This window comes from Fukomys damarensis, unplaced genomic scaffold (assembly GCF_012274545.1).
Source record: "Fukomys damarensis isolate Sample0158 unplaced genomic scaffold, DMR_v1.0_HiC HiC_scaffold_36, whole genome shotgun sequence".
NCBI lineage: Eukaryota > Metazoa > Chordata > Mammalia > Rodentia > Bathyergidae > Fukomys > Fukomys damarensis.
In genome coordinates, this window is record NW_022900948.1 from 750,956 (window position 1) to 770,563 (window position 19,608).

A 19,608-nucleotide genomic window follows, 5' to 3' on the forward strand; every position below is an offset into this window, starting at 1 on the left:
TTGGATACACCTGCTCATCCGTTTTGCTGGGAAGAAAATATGGTCAAATTTGCATCTATATACAGATTCTTGGGCTATTGTCAATGATCTGGCTGGATAGTCAGGGACTTGAAAAGAACATGACTAGAAAATTGGTGACAGGCTGCCAGGGAAGTATCTTGTAGATAGACCTTTCTGTATGATAGACCTTTCTTCAGCTACCTCTATCTTGTCAATTAGATTCATGAACAAAGTGGCTACGGTGTTAGGGATGGGGGTCATACATGGGCTCGGTAGAACTTACTTCTCATCACCAAAGCTGACTGGCTATAAACCAGTGCTGAGTGGCTGACCTGCCGGGAGCAGAGACCAGCACTGCGTCCCCATTATGGCATCGGTCCCTGGGGTTATAATCCTGCATTTGTCTCCCATGCATGTAATGCTTCTGCCAACACTGCCGTCCATGGGCTGACAGAATGCCTCATCTGCTGTCACTGTGTTTCTACACAGCATTGCTCCTAATTAAGGATTGCACCTCAAAGCCAAAGAAGTATGGCCATGGGCTCATGCTCGTGGAATTCACTGGTCTCACCATATTCCCGTCATCTAGAAACAACTGGATTGATAAAATAGTGGAATACCTTTTGAAGTTGCATATACAGCACCAGCTAAGTAGCAATACCTTGCAGTGCTGAGGAAAAGTCCTCCAGAAGTCTAATATTCTCTGATTAGCATTTGGTGTAGTTTGAATCTAACATAGATATGAAGTCTAATATGTCTGGAAGGTGATGTTTGGAATGTGTTGTGACCCTGGGGGCACTATACTCATCAAGTTTCATTCATTGATGAACTAACGGCATATTCCTCTGTCCCCCACCCCTTCTTGCTTTCTGGATATCATAAAGTGGGTAGCATTTTTCCACCAGACTCTTCTATCCAGGGTTTCCCCTTGGAGTCTGCTAACTATGTATTGAACCTGTGAACGATTGTACCTGATCATGTGGTTCAAAGCCTTTAGAACTATTCTGTGGGAGGAGTTTGAAAAGGTTTAGAGATGCTGGCTAAAAACATCTTAGAGTGCTGTAAGCAAAAATTAAATGAGGGAATCAGGCTGTACCAGAATTCTAGTAAGAATATAGGCAGTAAAGTCCAGCTACAGGATTTAATGTTTGCCCTGCTGATTTTCAGTTTTTGTTTTTGCCTTTTCTTTTTATTCCTTCCTTTTGGAAGGTGAATATGTATACTGTGTCCTTATATGTTAGAGATTTAACTTTTTTTATTTTTACAGCAACTCCTTGAGTCTCAGAAACTTTGGACTTGAACTTTTCAGCAATGCTGGAACTGTTAAGACTTGGGCAACTCTTAGAGACATACTAAATACATTCTGCATAATGAGGTGGATAACAGTCCTTGGGGGCAGAATATTATGGTTTAGAGCTAAGACCTCATGTGTTTTGAAGGTGATTGGACCACAGTAGTGAACTCATCAGAGGATTCATCTGTTGATAAGTTCCATAGCTGAATGTAGTTAGGAGGTGGGGCCTAGCTGGAGCTTTGTCACTGGGAGAGAGATTAGAAAAGCTGTGTTCTTGTCCATACCTACTCCCTCTTCTCACTGCTTCCTGGCCATCATGAGGTAGGCAGCTTTCCTTCACCCTGGAAGTTTCTGCCTTTGAGCCTTCCCATCACAAACTCAACCTACTGAAACTGTGAGCCAAAATATACCTCCTCTTAATTTGTGGGTTTGAGGTACTTCTTCCTGACAGCAAGAAGGTGACTGATTCAGAGTTCAATATATGGTTCTGTTTTACCTACAGCCATGATTCATGGGTCCAGGAATCAAGGGCAGAAATGGGAGTGGTACCACTCAACATTACCCCTAGTGACCCACTAGCAAAATTTTTGCTTCCTATTCTTGTAAGCTTTCACTCTTTTAGCCTAAAAAGTCTTAGTACCAGAGGAGCAAAGGCTTCTGCCAGGAAGTGTAACAGTGATTCCACTGAACTGGAAGCCAAGGCGTCCCTTTGGCCATTTTGGATCCTTCATTCCTCTGAGTCAGCAGCCTAAAAAGAGAGTTAAGTGTTGGTGGGGGTGATAAATCCAGACAACTAAGAAATAATTGGACTTCTACTCCATAAAGAGTTTTATAGTGTGCAAGAGATCCTTTAGGCTATTTCCTAACCATGCCCTGTTATTAGGGCCAGTGGGAAACTACAAATATCCATATGTATGCTGATAGTTGTATCATGTTAGGCATAATAATGAATACATTGTATTGGAGATTAAATATGGCTGGTTGTTAAGTTGACATGGTTGGATTGTGACCTTTAATCATATGTCAACTTGACTGGATCAAGAAATATTTTATTTAACATGTTAGTAAAGCACATTTCTGTGTGTGTCTGTGGGTGTTTCCAGAGATGATTGGCATGTAGGCTACCAAACTAAGGAGAGCAAGACCCACTCTGGTTATGGGTGGCACCAGCCAGTAGGATTTTTAAAGTGAATGAAATAAAAGGGAGAGAAGAAACAAGTTGACATACTTTAAAGAAAGAGCTCCATTCTGCTTGAAGAGGTTTGTTTTTTACTGCCCTTTTCTGTTGATGTTAAGAGTCCAGCCTTTTAATGAAAAATCTTAGTAGCAATTTTCTAGGAAGTTTCAGGCCTTTGATCTCCAGCTGGAGATCTGTCTTTTTCTGTGGTTTCCAGTTTCTGTCAGTTATGCTCCTCTAGAGAACCCTCACCACCGATATAACATTTTTATGGAGAGGGGCATTATTTCACAGTGAAATAAATACATATGGCATCACAGTCCATTGGGATATAGCCACTGAGATTTTTGCAAACTGTTTCCATTTTAAAACAGTGTGTGTCTGTTTAGGCTGCTATAGTGGAATGTCAACTGGATAGCTGCTAACAAATGCCTCACAGTTTATGAAGCTGGGAAATAAAAAGTTTTTTAAAAAGGCTCCCTCAGTCTTCTTTTATAAGGGTACTAATTCAGTTATGAGGAGTTTGACCCCACAATCTAATCTCATTCTCCTAGGTTTAGAAATTCTACCTAGGAATTTGGTGGGGTGGGACACCCAAACTTTCAGAGTATAATAAGAGTGTTACTCAAAACTTTTAGATGAAAAACTCAATGAGGTTAATAGTTTGCCCAAGATACATTCAATGATAAAATTCAAATATTTGGACAATACTGCATTTCTTTTTGTTTGTTTGTTTGTTTCATGTCTCTCAGAAAACCGCACAAGGTTGAACTGTAGTGGTGAATATAGAAGAGCTATTTTACTGGAAATGAGAAATAAGCTTGCAGGCTTGGGTAACAGTGCCCCCTCATGAAATGTGCTTGGCTGGTGTATTCTAGCTTCTGACTAAATGCTCATTTCTGTGATGGAGTCCCCCAAAGAAAGACAAACACTCTTAAAATTACATATTTCAATCAGAATTTCTTTTGGGAGTGTTGTCCCCTTTCCTCAGCTTGGTTGTAAATTGGTTGTTCTTGATCATATAATTACATTGAGCATTAACAGTGTCTTTATCATTTTATGCTGTATATGTATATTGCCATTTATGGGATTTAAATTTTGATCAGTAAACATTCACTACGTGTATTAATGGTTAATGATGTGAAACAGTACAAAGAGATGGGCGGACTGTGAAGATGAATTTATTTCTTAACTGCACCTTCCCCTTCCAGTATCCTGGCAGGATAGCACCAAATCATTACAAACACTGATTTTAAAGTCTGCACTTCTTCCCCTTCCAGCATTGTGTGCTCTGTACCCTCAGCCTGATGCTGACTCCCATTTTGCCTCTATCCTAGATCTCAATTGCGATCTGCTAATCTGGGTTATTTTTGGACCTCTTGGTTCATTTAATCCTCCTAAATTGAAAATCAAAAAGATAAGCGATTTTCTATAAGCTGTATACCTAGAAATTAGAGACCTTTGTTTAAAGAGAAAACTGTAAAGTGTTCCTCTTGAAAGAGGGAAATAGGACTCTAGTTAACAAGTATTACATGTATGTAATATAATATAAACCATAACTTAATACATGCTTGCCTTAAGGTTAAAAGTTCAAAATGGAGAAGAGTAATAAAGGAAAATGGTGGGAAGAGACAAAGCAGGCAGAAAGATAAGATGAGGTCTGGCTGCATAGACCCTGTTAGGGGGTAGCCACTGGAGGTTTCTGTGGTGTCAGTCTCATAATCACACTTGCAAGTGAGAATACACCAAATATGCAACTCCTTGAAAGTTGAAACCAAGTTGGAGCTGGTGATAAAAATATGCCACCATTTTGTTGGCTAGCCTGCTGGAGAAAACCTTTGTTGGTACAAGCTGGAATACTCATTTGACCTTTTGTTTATCCCCATCTGAATTTCTTTGGGGGTTAATTTGGCCTTTCCCTGGAGACAAATGTGACAAAAGGTTGGGAAGAGCAGGAACAGAGTTCTGAATTTTCAAGAGCACCAAGACCTCATCTGCAAGCACGGTGGCTTTAGTGCCAGCTGCTGTCCCTATTTAGCATGTGGTGGTTGAAAAGTAACAGGTTAATTTTGGTTAGTAGGTATATCACCTGTATAACAGAACCAGTAAAATGATTTCTTGATAACTGTCCCCGACACTCTCAGCCCAGGAAAGGACATCAGATTATGTACTTTCTCATGTTGGCTTTTCTATGTCCTGACCCTCAATACCCCTCACCTCTTGGGAAAGTTGGGAACTGTCTCTCCTTAATTACTCATGAGTCCTAGTTTAGGAAAAAATTAATGTACATACAAATAGTTTATTCTGGAAACTTGTAACAAATTTCTGGCACTGGGTTAATTTTAGCCTCTTTTGTGGATTCAAAAATGTTTTACCAAAAAGCTTGAACTAGGAGAGTAGATAATTGATTTCAGCTGGTAGGGGAACAAGCTACGTGGCAGAGGCAGATTCCCAAATGTGACAAATTCTGAAAGTAACAAAGCAACCATTGTTTTAAAAATATATGTTTTTAAGATAGGGAAATTTGGATATCTGAGTGGAAGGTTGAGATTTGCAACCATGAGAAAGCTAACAAAACAAGATGAAATCTTGGAAGTTGGTCGATCTGAGTGGTGGGAATGTGGTGTTTATCCTGTGATCTTCTGCATCTGTGACTAGGGTGTTTACCCGCCTTCCTGAGGCGATGGTCAAGTTGTGCCTACCGTTCAAAGTCATCACACTTTAATTCCTGTTGCATAGCACATTGTCACCAGCCCATAGCCAGTACAGCCAGATACCACGTGAAGCTGCTTTATTAACAATTGCCTTCATTTTATCCAGAGCTATTATATGAAGACCAAGATGTTAACCTAGGTACAGTTGGTTCACCAGCCCTTGGAAGATGGAGATGTAGCTGTTTTTTAAAAAACAAAACAAAAACTTGACTTTATTTTTTCTGTAGGACCACCAGCAGGCCTCAGACCTTCTATGATGGGAGTCATTCCTGTGCCAGGGGAGTGTGCCATATTCCAGTGGCTGAGCCATTCTGCCCCAAAACAAGAGAGGTTTGTAGTCTTTCTGAAAGATACAGCAGAAGAGCTAGATCGTGAATGACACAAGCAACTAGATCACTTGGCTGAGCAAGTGGTCCCTCTTCCTCCCTGAGTTTACTTTTTTTTTTTAGATAGGTTCTCACTTTATAGTTTAGGCTGTCCCTGAACTCATTATGTAGCCTCAACCACCAGGCAATCCTCCTGTCTCTGCCTCCTGAGTTCTGGGATTACAGGCATGCGCCACCACACCTGGCTCAAGTTTGCTTTTTTATGCAAAGTTTTATGAACTGTTGTTTCCCTCTGTAATAATGCCTCTAAATTGCAACCTACCTTTTTTGAGAAGTTTCAATTTTACTGTCAGGATCCCTTTCAAATATTTTGATGTTGGATGGTGTATGAGTAAAGAGTGGACATTCTCAGCCCGATCATTTGGGGTCAGGTCTGCTCTCTTCAACTTAAATACTGGATGTAATTGAGCAAATGATTCAGTATCTCTGGGCTTCACCAATCTCACTGGTCAAATGGAAGTAATGATAGAGTGCACCTCCTAGAACCATGTGCGGAATTACAGAGGTAATGCAGAGAGTACCTTGCATTGTGCCTGTCAGTAACGGAACATCTAATGTCTAATAACTGCTTTTATGAATTAAATTATTATTGATAATCTAAATGTGGTAAGATTGGCATCTTTTGCTCTGACATGAGTATGTCCATTACTGTGTAACTTTTTCTCCAGCGTTATATCAGAAGTACAGTGGCAGCTGCATAAGGGCCAGTGATGATACTTTATAAGGTGAAGTATCTCAGTCTGAATTTCGAGAGACTAATGTTCACCACAGTTCAAAGGTCCACTGCTTAGTCCATATGTGCTACTTTCTTTACAATCTTGGGATTAAAAGACAAGTACAACCCAAAAGATCAAAAGTATTCTCAAACTTCTTAATAAATTCTCCTTTTAAGTTAACTTACAGAATGTACCTACCTGAACATGTTATTCATTCAGGTAATTTAATACCACATATAGAAAGTAGACAATTTCTTTTAGCTTTCACATCAGTCCTATGTAATGTTGGGAAACCAGTTTCATTGTAGCTAATGGCAGGGACACTTTAACCTTACTCTGGTGTCAAAGAAATAGACGTCAGATCTGGGAGTGCATGGGGCAAGTGAGCATTTCATATGTACTATTGTACATCACTCCTCTGTGATGTCTGTGAGAGTTCATTTTTCACTTTTTTTTTTTAATGATGGATAAAACTGGGTGTGGTGGTGCTCTCCTATAATCACAGCACTTGGGAGGCTAAGGCAGGAGGATCACCATCAATTCAAGGCAAGCCTGAGCTATGTATCAACATCTTGTCTCAAAATCCTAAGGGAAAAGGAAAAAGATGAGTGAAGTCTGCATTTGTGTATATAGTATGTTTCTGGATTTTTGTCAGCAGAAGATAGCAGAATTATGCTAGTCTTACCTCTGAAACAAACATCTGTCCAGTACAAAATGAAGTGTGAGTAAAATTTTGTCCATTTGTTCCTGGGGGCAGCTTGGGAAGAAACAGTCTGAAGAGAGAATACAATATGCATGTTCATATGAAATCTAAGATCTGTTACCAGGCAGAAAGTTGTGACTTGGAGAACTTGGACTAGATATAAGTAGGAAGTGCTAACAATCTACATAAAGCACTTGTCACTGTGACACTAGAATGTTAATTTCTAGTACTATAATTTAGCCTCCCATGATACTGAAGTAATTCAAATAATAATTAATAATGAGAATTATCCAAGTGAGAGACCACCCCCCACATAAAGACTGAGAGAACACTAGGGAAGGCAGTTGAAGAAAATGGCAAAAATAAACTTTCAGATATTATTTTTTTCTTATATATTCTAATAGAGATTTTAAACTATTATCCAAAAATGTAAAAAGTGGATGATTTTGCCACTTTCAACACCAATGTAATCTTTCACATAGTTATTCATTCATATGGAAGGATTATCACAATGTCATTGTTAAGTGGCAAGCAAGTAGATAAAATTTTTGCCATATACTACCATTTGTTAAAATCTGTATATGTTAAAAAACGGATGTATTAATATTTATATAAAAATAGAGTTTCTAGAAAGCTAACCAAAAAACTTGTAACAGTGCTTTTTTTCTTGGAGAGGTTTCCTAGAAAAGGGTGGAAGGAATATTTCAAAATAACATCTTTCTGCACTAGTATTGCATATTCTGAGAATGATGTCACTCTTAGTCATATTAAGAGATAAACTGATTGCTCATGCATTATATTTAGACTGCTGATCTAATATTGTATTGCTTGTCCCCTTGTGAGGATTATGGTGGTTTCAGTAGTACCATTATGATTACTTAAGACAAGAAAATGAACTCATCTTACCCTCAGAACTGGGGTTTGACCCTGTAGTTTGTTTTATCTGTTATTCTGGGAGCACACAGTGTTGGCTTTCTTGGTGAGGCCCCCAGAGTCTGTTGCTGTGGCCAGTCTGAATCCATAAACCTCGATTTCCTCCTCCACACAAGCATGGTACCCACCTCCCAGAGTGATGAGGAAGACTTATAGGCTCACTCTTTGCACATAACTACAACACTGAAGCTTAGCCAAGACACACAGGTCCATTATTCTTTAGATACTCAGTGAAATCTTAATTTAGAAAAATCAGAGGAGGAGAGGAGGTAGGGATTTGCATTTATAACCTATACCCTTTAGTGAATGTTTTGATTGAGCATCATCTTATTTTCAGTAGTTATAAAATAAATATGTCACATTAACTGTCCTTTGTCTACTGCTTGTGATGGTTCTAAATTTGGAGTTAACAAGGCTCTTAGTAAAATTGTTTTTCCAGCTGCCATGGCATACTATGAGTTATTTGTAAGGAAATTAGTTAATTTGCTTATGTAGTTAAGAAGCACAGATACAATTTTGGCCTAGATTAGAACCTCGTTTTGTTTGATTTTGAGTCATTCAGTTTTGTATGTCTCCTATTCCAGGGACCTTAGCATTTATAAAGTGTTTTCAGTGTTTCCAGCACAATTTTGTACTGTTGTATACCTTAGCTCATTTAATCGTCATGATATCTGTCGTATCTTTGAAACATACAATACTATTTGTATTTTACAGATGAGAAAATTGAGGCATACAGAGGTTAAGTGACTTTTTTTTTTTTTCCTCTGATACTGGGGATTGGACCTAAGGTTTTTGTACTTAGCTACATCTTCAGCCCCTTTTTATTTTTTATTTTGAGACAGGGTTTCTCTGAGTTGATAAATTAGCCTTGCTGGGCTTGAACGTGAAATTCTGTCTCAGCTTCCCAGAGTCCTGGGATTAAAAGTGTGTGCTGCTACCCTCAGCTAAGATTTAATTTTTTTTAATTAAAAGGTAAGGCATGTACTAAGACAAAAATTAATAACCTCAAAATAGACTTGCTTTATTAATTAAAACACTAACAAAATGATCTCACTTTTTAATGTTTCTAAAAACTTGTACATGGCCTTGCTATTAAAGGAGTACCAAGGTAAGTTTTTCCTGGACAAAAATTATTAGCACAGTCCTATTCTCATTTCACTATATGGCTTTGAAGCAACAATAGGCAAAAGAGAAATCAGTTTCTTACCACAGAAAAGCTTATATAAACTGCAGATTTGGTATAAAAGCAGTGAACTTAGCTTCTCAATACTGTGGGATATCGAACTCAGCACATGACAAGAGGCACCTCAGCTTAGTTTGAAGATCAAGAGCTAAGACAAAAGTCTGAATCCACAGACAAGCTTGAATTGAATGGATTAAGCGTAATTGCACAGAGAAAGGTCCATTCTTTCCCTTGTAGCTGTGACTGTGTGCAGGGAGCTGAGAGAACAGTCTTGTGTAAAGCGAGTCAGGGGCTAGGAAATACCTTTCTGTGGTCTTTCAGGCTCTCTAACAATGTTATACTGAAAAATCTGCTTGAAGTTATTAACTTGATAAATATCCAGGAAAATAAAGCCTTAAATTGAACGTATGTCTGTGTGTTTTGAGTTTGTGATTCTTCCCCTTCCAGGTCCTCATAGAGACCTCTAAGAAGCTGGGACTGCGGTGCCACTCGAAGGGGACGATGATCACAATTGAGGGACCTCGTTTTAGCTCCCGGGCAGAAAGCCTCATGTTCCGCATCTGGGGAGCAGATGTTATCAATATGACCACAGTTCCAGAGGTAGTTCTTGCTAAGGAGGCTGGAATTTGCTATGCAAGCATCGCCATGGCAACCGATTATGATTGCTGGAAGGAGCACGAGGAAGCAGTAGGTGGAACTCACTTCTGAGCGTGTCTAGCATGGGCTTCAGGGTGGCTTGAGTCATGGATGTCTTAATTATTTCTTTTATGTTTGTTTCAGAGAGTACCTTTCTACAAGGTTTTTGTCATTAGGTATTACCAAATATTTCCTATAGCTCCCATCAGAAGATAAGAATAAAGACCTTCGTAGGGAAAGAGGGAAAAAGAAGACACTTTATCCAAGAATCAATAGGGAATGGTAACTGTAGCCATGCAGATGTGTTGGGAATCACAGTGAGGCCTTATTTTAAGGATAATGGTGTAGTTTAATAGTAACGTCCTTGTGTTGTGCTATGCTACTGTTTATTGTTTTCTGGGGGAAATAAAAACTATTACCTCGTCTTATAAGAAGACTAATATCACTTCGTACCTGTTTGAGCTACGATGGCAGGGTGCTGTGCTCAGTATGGGAACTGTCATAGTTAACAGACAAGTCTTGGTTCTTTAGAGTGAAGCAGAGCTTGAACAAACCAGTGTTGGAAAGCTAAGTATTATGAAGAAATAGTATGGTGCGTACAGGAATATCAGTCTACTTGAATTTAAAGTCTGAAAAGTCTTCCTGGGTTTAAGTGTGGTGAAAAGTGGGGGCACTGATAAGAGGGGGAAAGGAAGCGAGCAGTGGGATACAGCAGGCAGTAGGGAGGCCAGTGAGGGAGGGGTTTTAGGAAAGGAAGATAGTAGAATCCAGCCAGAAATTGAGGATACTCTTAACAATGACATCAGACTGCAAAAATAAACACTTTCATTATGGAAAACTTTAAATATCCATGAAACCCATCAGCCAACTTCCACAATTATGACCTTGGCTGATCTTGTGTCATATTTATGTCCCTACCCATATCTCCCTCCCCTCCCCTCATTTTGAAGGAAATATTTTTCTAAAAGCACTCCCACCCCTTTTTAGTAAAAAAAGAACATAGCCGTAATATACTGTACCCGAAAGCTGATAGTGGTTTCTTAATCTAATCATATATCTAGACTGTTCACATTTTCCTTACAATTTTTAACAGTTCAGTCAAATCAAGATCCCTTGTAGCCAAGGATTTAGCTCAGTGGCACTGTGCCTGCCTTGCAAGCACAAGGTCCTGAATTTGATGCCCAGTACTGGGTGGGGGGGAATGAGGGTCCCTTGTAATACATTTATGTTAATGATGTGCCTCAGGTGTATATTTTAACCTAACATTTCCTTTCTTTTTTTCACTCCTTGTCTTTTACTTGAAGAAACTAGATGATCTGTCTAGTCATTTGTCTCATTTTAAAATAAAGGAGCAAAAGTACAAAGAATTTTGAAGGAAGAAGTATAGCGGTAACTAAGCACATTTAGGGCAGGTGACATCTTTAAAGAAACCCTTACACCATCTCAGAGAGTTGTTTCATCACCCAATTGCTCATAAAGCAAGGCAAAATATTCTTGCCATCTGTGTGCCCCATGTGCACACTGTTTGGGGGCATAGATGGACACAGGTTACTTTTCATAAATTTCTGGCTTATCCTGACTCCTCCGTGTAATTAACTATTAAGTATTAAAATACTGAGGCACAGGTGATTTACAAAACCTGGCTTTTGGTCACACAGTAATACGCCGGCAGCTTCGTAACCTGCCCAAGTTAAGTGATAGCCCAGGCTCATGATACTGAGCAGCTGCTTCCAAATAATAGAAACTCCAGCCCCTGCCACCCCCTTAGAGCAAATCACATTCTGCCTATGGCTTTCTGCTCGATCTCCTTTGCAGAAGCAGCAGTGATGTTCTTTAATAAGGATGAAGATTAGAAGGCAGTCAGTTACTTTATTCAAAACTAGTGAAATTAAACTCTGTAATGCCACAAGGAAGAGACATAAGGATGGTGTCAGCTCAGCAGCAGTGTGTGTCATTGTGCTTTAAACCAAATACATGACCTGGCATGGCAAGAAGGTTGGAGTTGCCTAAACTCATTTTCATTTGTAATGGCTCCAATTTACTTGTGACACTAGGCAATTGATTTATCATGTTTACTCCTCTGTGGAATGAAACCAGGGTTGAGAATGAGTGATGGGAGTTGTTTAGTTACAATCCTGACCTTGCAATATTACCTGGAGAATTAAACTAAATGATATTTGTAGAACAATAAATGTAGTGCTGGTTTGTAGCCACAATAGAGTTGGGGAGAGGTGTCATATCAGGGAAGAGTTTGCAAAGAACATAACTTTTAGACGTAAGCTGAGTTTTGTCTAGGAGGTGAGATTTTACTGTGACTCATAGGGTCAATAGGAAGGGAGTTTTGGGTGGAGCCCAATGCAAGAACAAAGAAAAGTGTCTGTATCTTTTTCACAGGAAGTGTATAAAAATAAGTAAAAATAGATAAATCTCTTGGATGCTTCATGTCCGTGCATGTAGTAACTGAAGAGTTGACTATGCTCTTACGTGTACTTGGTAAATATCCAGCCAGCCCCTTATTTTGTGTTCCACAATAGTGAGAACTTCCCTCTGCTGTTGTGCTCACATTATCTTCTTAAACTCTTCTCAGTTTTTGTGGAAGCAGCCTGGACTTATACTTGAAGTAGAACGGTATAATCACTGTGCCCATGAATCTTAGATTTCTTCTTAGCATAGTAAAGCATAAGTATTCTGTCTCTGGCAGTCAGTTTTATAGTCATAACTTCTTTCAACTTTTTCTTGTGAAGCAGTTTCAGTCACATCTAAAAGTAGACAGTGGTATAAGTATCCATGAGTCCCAACATCCACCGTCCACCATTATTATATCAACTTACAGCCAATCATGTTTGATCTGTACAGTCATCCATAATTTTAATCCAGAAACATTCAGGAAGTATCTAATATAATCACACTTATTACCGTATTCTAACAAAAATTCCTTAATGTACCTGGACAAAATTCAAGTTTCTAGTTAAATGTAATAAATTATGTGTTTTTCTTGCAGGTTTTCTATAAGGAAACCAAAGCCCTTGTGTTGTTGAGCTTCCCATAGTCTGAATTGCTAATAGCTTCTCTTGAGAGCGATTTGACTATTTTTCCTCTTTGTTGTCTATAAATTAGTAGATGGATCTACAGATTTGAACAAATTCAGTTACCTACCTGGAAGCACATAGTGTAATTAGTGGTGTTTTGTTTTGTTTTGGAGGTGGATTGGCTGATTATTTTGTGAACAGCTAATCTATTAGTTCATTGGGAGGCATAAAAATGGGGATAATATGATTGCATACTTTTTATTAGCTAGAATACTGTTAAAAGAGAAAATACTTACCTATTTGGTTAAAGTGGCAACAATCTTAAGAGATGAACTCATTGTTCTTGTACCTGGAGAAAACAGCTGCATTTCTCAACCTTGCTACCTAACCTTGCTGAGATATTTTCTCAGAGACTGCTTAAATTGTTGGTGCTTCTCAGATATCATTGGGTTTCTCCAAGATTTATACCCAAGACTAAAATCATCTTTCTTTGTTTTTTTTTGTTTGTTTGTTTGTTTTGTTTTGTTTTTTGGTACCAGGGATTGAACTCTGATCCTTGTGCTTGCAAGGCAGGCCACCGAACTGCTGAGCTAAATCCCCAGCCCTAAAACCATCTTAATAAATGCAGTTTTTGGACTCTGATTAAATTTGGACTAAGGAGACTTTATAGATCACATTTGTCTTAGTCTGTTTGGGCTGCTGTAACAAAAAAATCTCATATGCCAGGCAGCTTCTAGACAGAAGTTTATTTTTCACCGTTCTAGAGGCTGGGAAGTCCCAGTTCTAATTCAGTGTCTGAGGAGGGCCCATTTCCTCATAGCCATCTTCTCAGAGAACCTCACATGGCAGAGGAGTGAGAGAGCTCTCTTTGACCACTAATTTTATTCATGGGGGCTCTGTGCCTATTTATGACCTAAACACTTCCTAGGTGTCCCACTTCTGAACATCTTCACATTGAGAGTTAGGTTTCAATTTATGAGTTTCGGACGAACACAGACATTCACACCAGACCAGTTTGGAACTCAGGAAAATGTTCTGTAAATAGCAATGGACTTTTAAATTCTAGTAATAGCCTGTGCTCTTTGTTTTTTTTTTTTAGGTTTCAGTTGATCGAGTTTTAAAGACTCTGAAAGAAAATGCTAATAAAGCCAAAAGTTTACTTCTCACTACCATACCTCAGATAGGGTCCATGGAATGGTCAGAAACCCTCCACAACCTGAAGGTAAGTGTCCTTTGCTGTGTGCATATAGGTATTTTAAGGACTTTGACCACTTTTTTTTCTGACTTACACTTCACCCTTGGTCCAGCTCCTCATAGATTTTATACAAACCTGGATTCCTTTTTTTTTTCACCAAGTTTTCATGCCATTTACTTCCATACTTGTAAAATTGAGCAATGATATTTTCTGGCTGGTAATGCAAGGCCATTGGAAGCTGGGGTGAGGGGAGTTTTATATCTAGTGCCCTAGATTCTTCATATTGTCCTAGAGGCCATCTCTAGGTCTCACTCAGAAGCCTGATATTTCTTACTCTCCATATGACTTACATTGTTGTCAGAAGTATTTTCTCTTTGTTAGATCCATGCAAAGTGTTGGCAAGCCATTTAAAGCCAGAATTCTTACATAGCAATACCAAAATGTTGCCAAGGAATATCTGCGTAAGGTCATTGTTGCGTCAGACTAAATAATTATAAGCATGACACAGGTTGCATATTGGTAGCTTTCATAATTCCCAGAACATAATTTAAACTGACTGCTAAGCTCAGAAATGCATGATATTCTTTATACATTTTGTGACTCTCTTGATTAACTGAATTGATAAAATATTGCCTCAAATTGTTCATTTATTGCATTTATCATAATACCCCAAAAGGGGTATAGCTTGAAGTCTCCCTAGAGCACACTTTTGGGTCTTGTGACAATAACTGACAGAGAATTTGAAGAGTTAGTAGAAACCCTCCTTAACCTGAATTATCACCTATGAACTCAGCTTTTAGTGTGGTGAAAACACTATGTAGCTTTGATATGTAGCATTTGCTAACTACATGTTATAAATGCTCCAGCATAGCCCATTTAAGAACCTACATGGAGATACTCAAGTTGGGAAGTAGCCCTTGCAACTGGTACAAGTAACTAAGGTGTCTCACCCTTTAGAACTCACAGTCAGGAATGTTAAAATTTATAATCCATCTTCCCTACTAGGAAACACATTTGTTGCTTTTAATACTTCATACCTAGGAGATAAATGTTATTTAATATAAATATTTAATGAATACACGATAGCCCCCTTTCTCCCATGTTTCATCATAACTGAGGTACAGGAAGCTCTTATTCTAATTATAAAGAAAAAGGAAACAAAAAAGAATTGTGTAGAAACAGATGGATTTTTTAGTTTCTATTTTATAAGCAGTTCCATTCAGCTGAGTGTATACTGAACATAGTGTAGGACAGCACAGCTATAGCTTGTCTAGCATTCACCTGTTGGTTCTTTGGAAACATGACTCTTGATTTTGCTGCTGCACAGACAGTTAACCAACAGCAAAGTATGATGCAGAAGTGCTTTTTTTTTTTTTTTTTTTTTTTTTAAGTCTCCACTTTCACCATAATCTCTTTAAGAGTTAAAGATAATTTTTTTAAGTAAAAATGCTTAGATAAGGTAAATCAGTGTTTCTTTTTTTGAAACTTCTGAATTGTACATGAAATCATGTTTTTACATACATGCATTTTTAGTGGGGGCTGGTAGTTTTCATCAAATTGTCAGAGTTGAGAGAAAATGAATTGCTACTGTAGACAAAATTGAACATTATAACCTCTGTTCTGGAGCATTAAGGAAAACCATACTAATAATTTCTTTTTCTGGATAGTATTGTTAGTCTTCTAATCACTGAAATATATATCATTCATCCACTCAGTTCATTTTAGAATGACTTATGTGTCTACTGTATGTCGGTTTCTAGTTTGGAAAGATTGGGCTGGGGATTTAGCTCAGTGGTTCTGCTGCCGGCCTCGCAAGCACAAGGACCCAAGTTTGATTCCCAGTACCCCCCCAAAAAAAAAAGGTTTGGAAAGATACACAGACTTTGGTGATAATTTTACAAAATCAAAATCTGGTGTTTTCTGTTGTGTTTCGAATCTGGTATTTAACAGGCACTCCAGGCAATTAGTGTGCTCCCCTACCTACACAGCTCATAATCTCTGCCTATTTTTTTCCTTTCAGAATATGGCTCAATTTTCTGTTTTACTACCGAGACACTAAAACAGCATGGCTGCCTAGAAGAAAAGACGACTTCCTCATTTTAATCATTTTGGGAATTGTACTTAACTTAAAGGAAGAAAGAATAGGAAAGACGTTCAGCTTTCATGCCCTTGCCTGTAAAAGAAGAATGTGTAGTAAGAAAGACAAGACAGTGCATGTTAGAGACTCCACCTAAAAGACTTGGCCTACTTGGAAACACAGAAGAAAGGCAAATGGACAGCAGACATGGGAGGAATCTTTCATTTTAGAGAAAACTTAAGCAGATAACATTCTCTTTCCCTCCTATTAAATTTAAAACAATAAAAGCTGAGGATAATACCCAATTTCCTATGCTACCAGGGAATGTGAGGAAAAAATGGGACTCTTTTATTTGTGTGACTAAATTGGTACACTCTTTCTCAGGAGAAGTTTGGTAAAATGTCTCTGAAGGCTGAAAAAATATGTATGCACTTTGTGGATCCCTTCTAGGAATTTCTCTTTAAAAATGTGCCAGAATACATACAAAGAACTGTGTATAAAGAAAGGTTTTATTAGTGTTAGTTATAATAGCGAGTATCAAAACAATCTGAATATCCAACAGTTGGAGGTGTACTGTGTTTTATTTATGATTGGATTGTGAAGCAGTCAACTGAATGTCATATTTTCAGATAATTAATGTCCTAAAGAATTGGTTGCTATGTAATAAAAATTGTTTAAATTGTAAAGCATTTTACAATACTAGTTTTGTTTTAAAATGCCATGCAAATGTACAAAAAACTAGAAGGAAATATATAAAATCTTCTGTTATATTTGAGGAAGGGATACTGGATAATTTTTTATTTTCTTTACATATTTCTGCATCTATGCATTTTTCTACAGTGAATATAATCAAATAATAAAATTGTAAAAATAAAAACTGGCTTAGGTAAAAGTTTTTTTTAAACCCTTTCTGTTAATAAATTTCAGATGGTATTATAAAGGGGGGGTGTGTTTTAAGGAAGTTACATCTTTATTCTGTTAAAAAGGAGGCCCATTGGCAGTCATACAGTCAGAACAATACTAGGGTTTGCAACAGCTTCCTGAGGAAAAGCCAGATGTTTAAGACTGAGCTGGTCTAATAAGTTAAACTGTAGAAAACTAAATACACACGTACGGGTAGTGTGTCACACATTTTTTAAAGTTAATATTTGTTTCAATTCCTTTTTTATTGAGTTATTTTACATGAGTTGGTGAGTTTTGTTTTTAATGAAAAGAGTGAAAGCATATTTTTACTCTTTTAAAGAGTGTAAAGTAAATATGCTTGTGTCTTTGAGATTGACTCCAGGATAATAAGCTGAGTTATCTGGGTTACATGTGACAGATTCTTGGATTTCCTGATGCAGGTGGATGATTATTAGAGATCCACGAAGAACCTAAGAATCTGAACTAGGGTTCTCCAGCTGTGTAGCTTAATTATTTTCACTACGCTGTAATACTGACAACACTACTTTTCCTTCATTCTCAGTAGGTATCTTGAGAATGCTTGGGCAAAATTGTGTGGACATTTGTTTTGCTGCCTTTAGAAAATAAAGCCATCTCCAACACGGAGAGGCATGTTTCTTGATTCAGTAGCCTTTTCTAGCAACCTCATTTGCAGACTTCCTAAATGAATGGCATAGTAGGGTCCTGTTTTATTTATTAATTGTTCACTTTGTATACAAAATCAGTATCATTCTCCGACCTTGTTTTAGGACATTGTCCAATGCCTTCTGGAACACTTCTCACTCTGATACACTACCTTAAAAAAAAAAAAATGAACACCATAGTAATTTTTGAGCATTTTTAAGTTTCCTCAGTGGATGAAGAGAATAATGGCTAACATAAAAGCTCTAGCTCAGTTACTTAGCCCACTATCAATCAGTAGATTTGCCTCTCCTTAGAAAGAAATTTATTGGCAATGTAATCTGCTGAGTGTTTGGCATTGGTTTTCATGATTTTAAGAATGATACCCTGAGTAGTTCACACTCAGATTTATGAGCCAAGAAGAATGAAAAGGTTTGGATTGGTAGGGTTTCCTTTAATACCTGAAAATATTTTGCAGATTACATTTCAGTTTGCCCACAACAGTTTCAGGGGAACACTGTTTGTCTAACAAGCATCCATAGAAGGATAAGAGGACTGGGAAGACCATGTGCCTTAGTTACATTTCCCATCACTGATACAAAATACCCAACTGCCAAGATTTTAAAGGAGGAAGGGTTTCTTTTGGCTCCCACAATCTAGAGGTTTCAGTCCATACCTGGCTGGCTCCAAGGCAGGGCATCATGGAAGAGGAGAAATAGTTCACGGCAAGCAGGCAGATGAGAGCCACAAGCAGCAAATCCAAGCAACCTTAGCAGCTTCTTTCTGCGCCTTGTATATTTGATCTGGGCTACCAGGCTTAGGGTTGGAGCCAAACCTAATCAGCCAGTGGACTTATTTAATAATTACCCTTAATCCCAGCATCACACACTCTAGGTCCAGCCACCTGTGAAAAGCCCCCACCTGTGTCTTCATGAGGCTTTGGGAGGACATCTAGACACAAGCCATGACACCATACCATGTAAATAATGGTCCAGGGACTGGTATATCTAACCGAGAAAAGCCTGAAGGATTTTACATATGTAAAGAATTGCTGTTTATTTGTAGACATCATTTTGTAAGCCTCCGTAAGGGCAGGAACTGTGCCTTTTTAAATTTAGTGTAGAAATCTTTGTATAACTGAAAATCTAATCACACTTCTTAAACCCCTTCATGGGCTTTCCCAGCCTCCATCCTGTATCCTGTCAGCGTTTGTGGGTTCTTTCACTGGTAGAACAGGCAGTGGGGCCGGGGATTTAGCTCAGTGGTTCCTCCGCCTGCCTCACAAGCACAAGCACCCGAGTTCGATCCCCGGGACTAAAAAAAACCAAAATAAAATAAAACAGGCATCAGGAGACAATATCCGAGGACCACGCACTGTATCAGTCAGTGCTTACTAGAGAAACATTTAATATAGGATATATAAATACATAAAAATTTACAAGACTGGCTTACAGTGTCTGCTCAGTCAGGTGTGGAAGAGTACAAAAGGTCTGTCTGCACGGGGGATCCAAAGGATCCATTTGAAGGCCTGAAGTTCACTATAGTGCCTGTTCAATGTGAGAATCCACATTAGAAGGCCAAAGGGTCTGCACCAGAAACCTGAAGGACTGGTACTGGAGGCTGAGGGTCTGTGGTGGAAGCCAGAAGACATGGTCCAAGGTGAAGCCAAAGCTCCCTCAAAGAAACAGAAGCAATCCTTCCTTAGTTTCCCTTTTGTACCATTCTGGTGACTCCTCCCAGGATGAATCTTCAGCACCAGAACTATGCTGCGCCAATCTGGCTGAGCATCTCTTACTCAAATTGATACAATCAATTAACTACCACATCCCTCAAACTCAGTTTTCCTTCTTGTCATCATTGGTGACAGTGCCTAAGCTTGAGAGTGTACCAGTATCCCCTTGGGAGCTTGTTAGATTAAATGGTCCCCTACTGAGTTTCTGATTCAGGAGGTCTGGGATATGGCCTGATAATTTGAATTTCTAACATTTTAAAGGATATAGTT

At 38.5% G+C, this 19,608-nt stretch overlaps 1 protein-coding gene across 1 annotated transcript in view; it reads left to right on the forward strand.

Annotated features, from left to right (window-relative positions):
• Mtap (methylthioadenosine phosphorylase) overlaps positions 1-16,167 on the forward strand; it is a 38,412-nt gene extending 22,245 nt beyond the window's left edge. The window contains exons 5-8 of the mRNA XM_010637893.1: positions 5,413-5,515; positions 9,554-9,793; positions 13,871-13,993; positions 15,987-16,167. Of these exons, the coding sequence (XP_010636195.1) occupies positions 5,413-5,515; positions 9,554-9,793; positions 13,871-13,993; positions 15,987-16,025 (505 nt within the window). The 3' untranslated portion in view covers positions 16,026-16,167. The remainder of the gene's footprint in view (positions 1-5,412; positions 5,516-9,553; positions 9,794-13,870; positions 13,994-15,986) is intronic.
• The last annotated feature ends 3,441 nt before the right edge of the window (positions 16,168-19,608 follow it).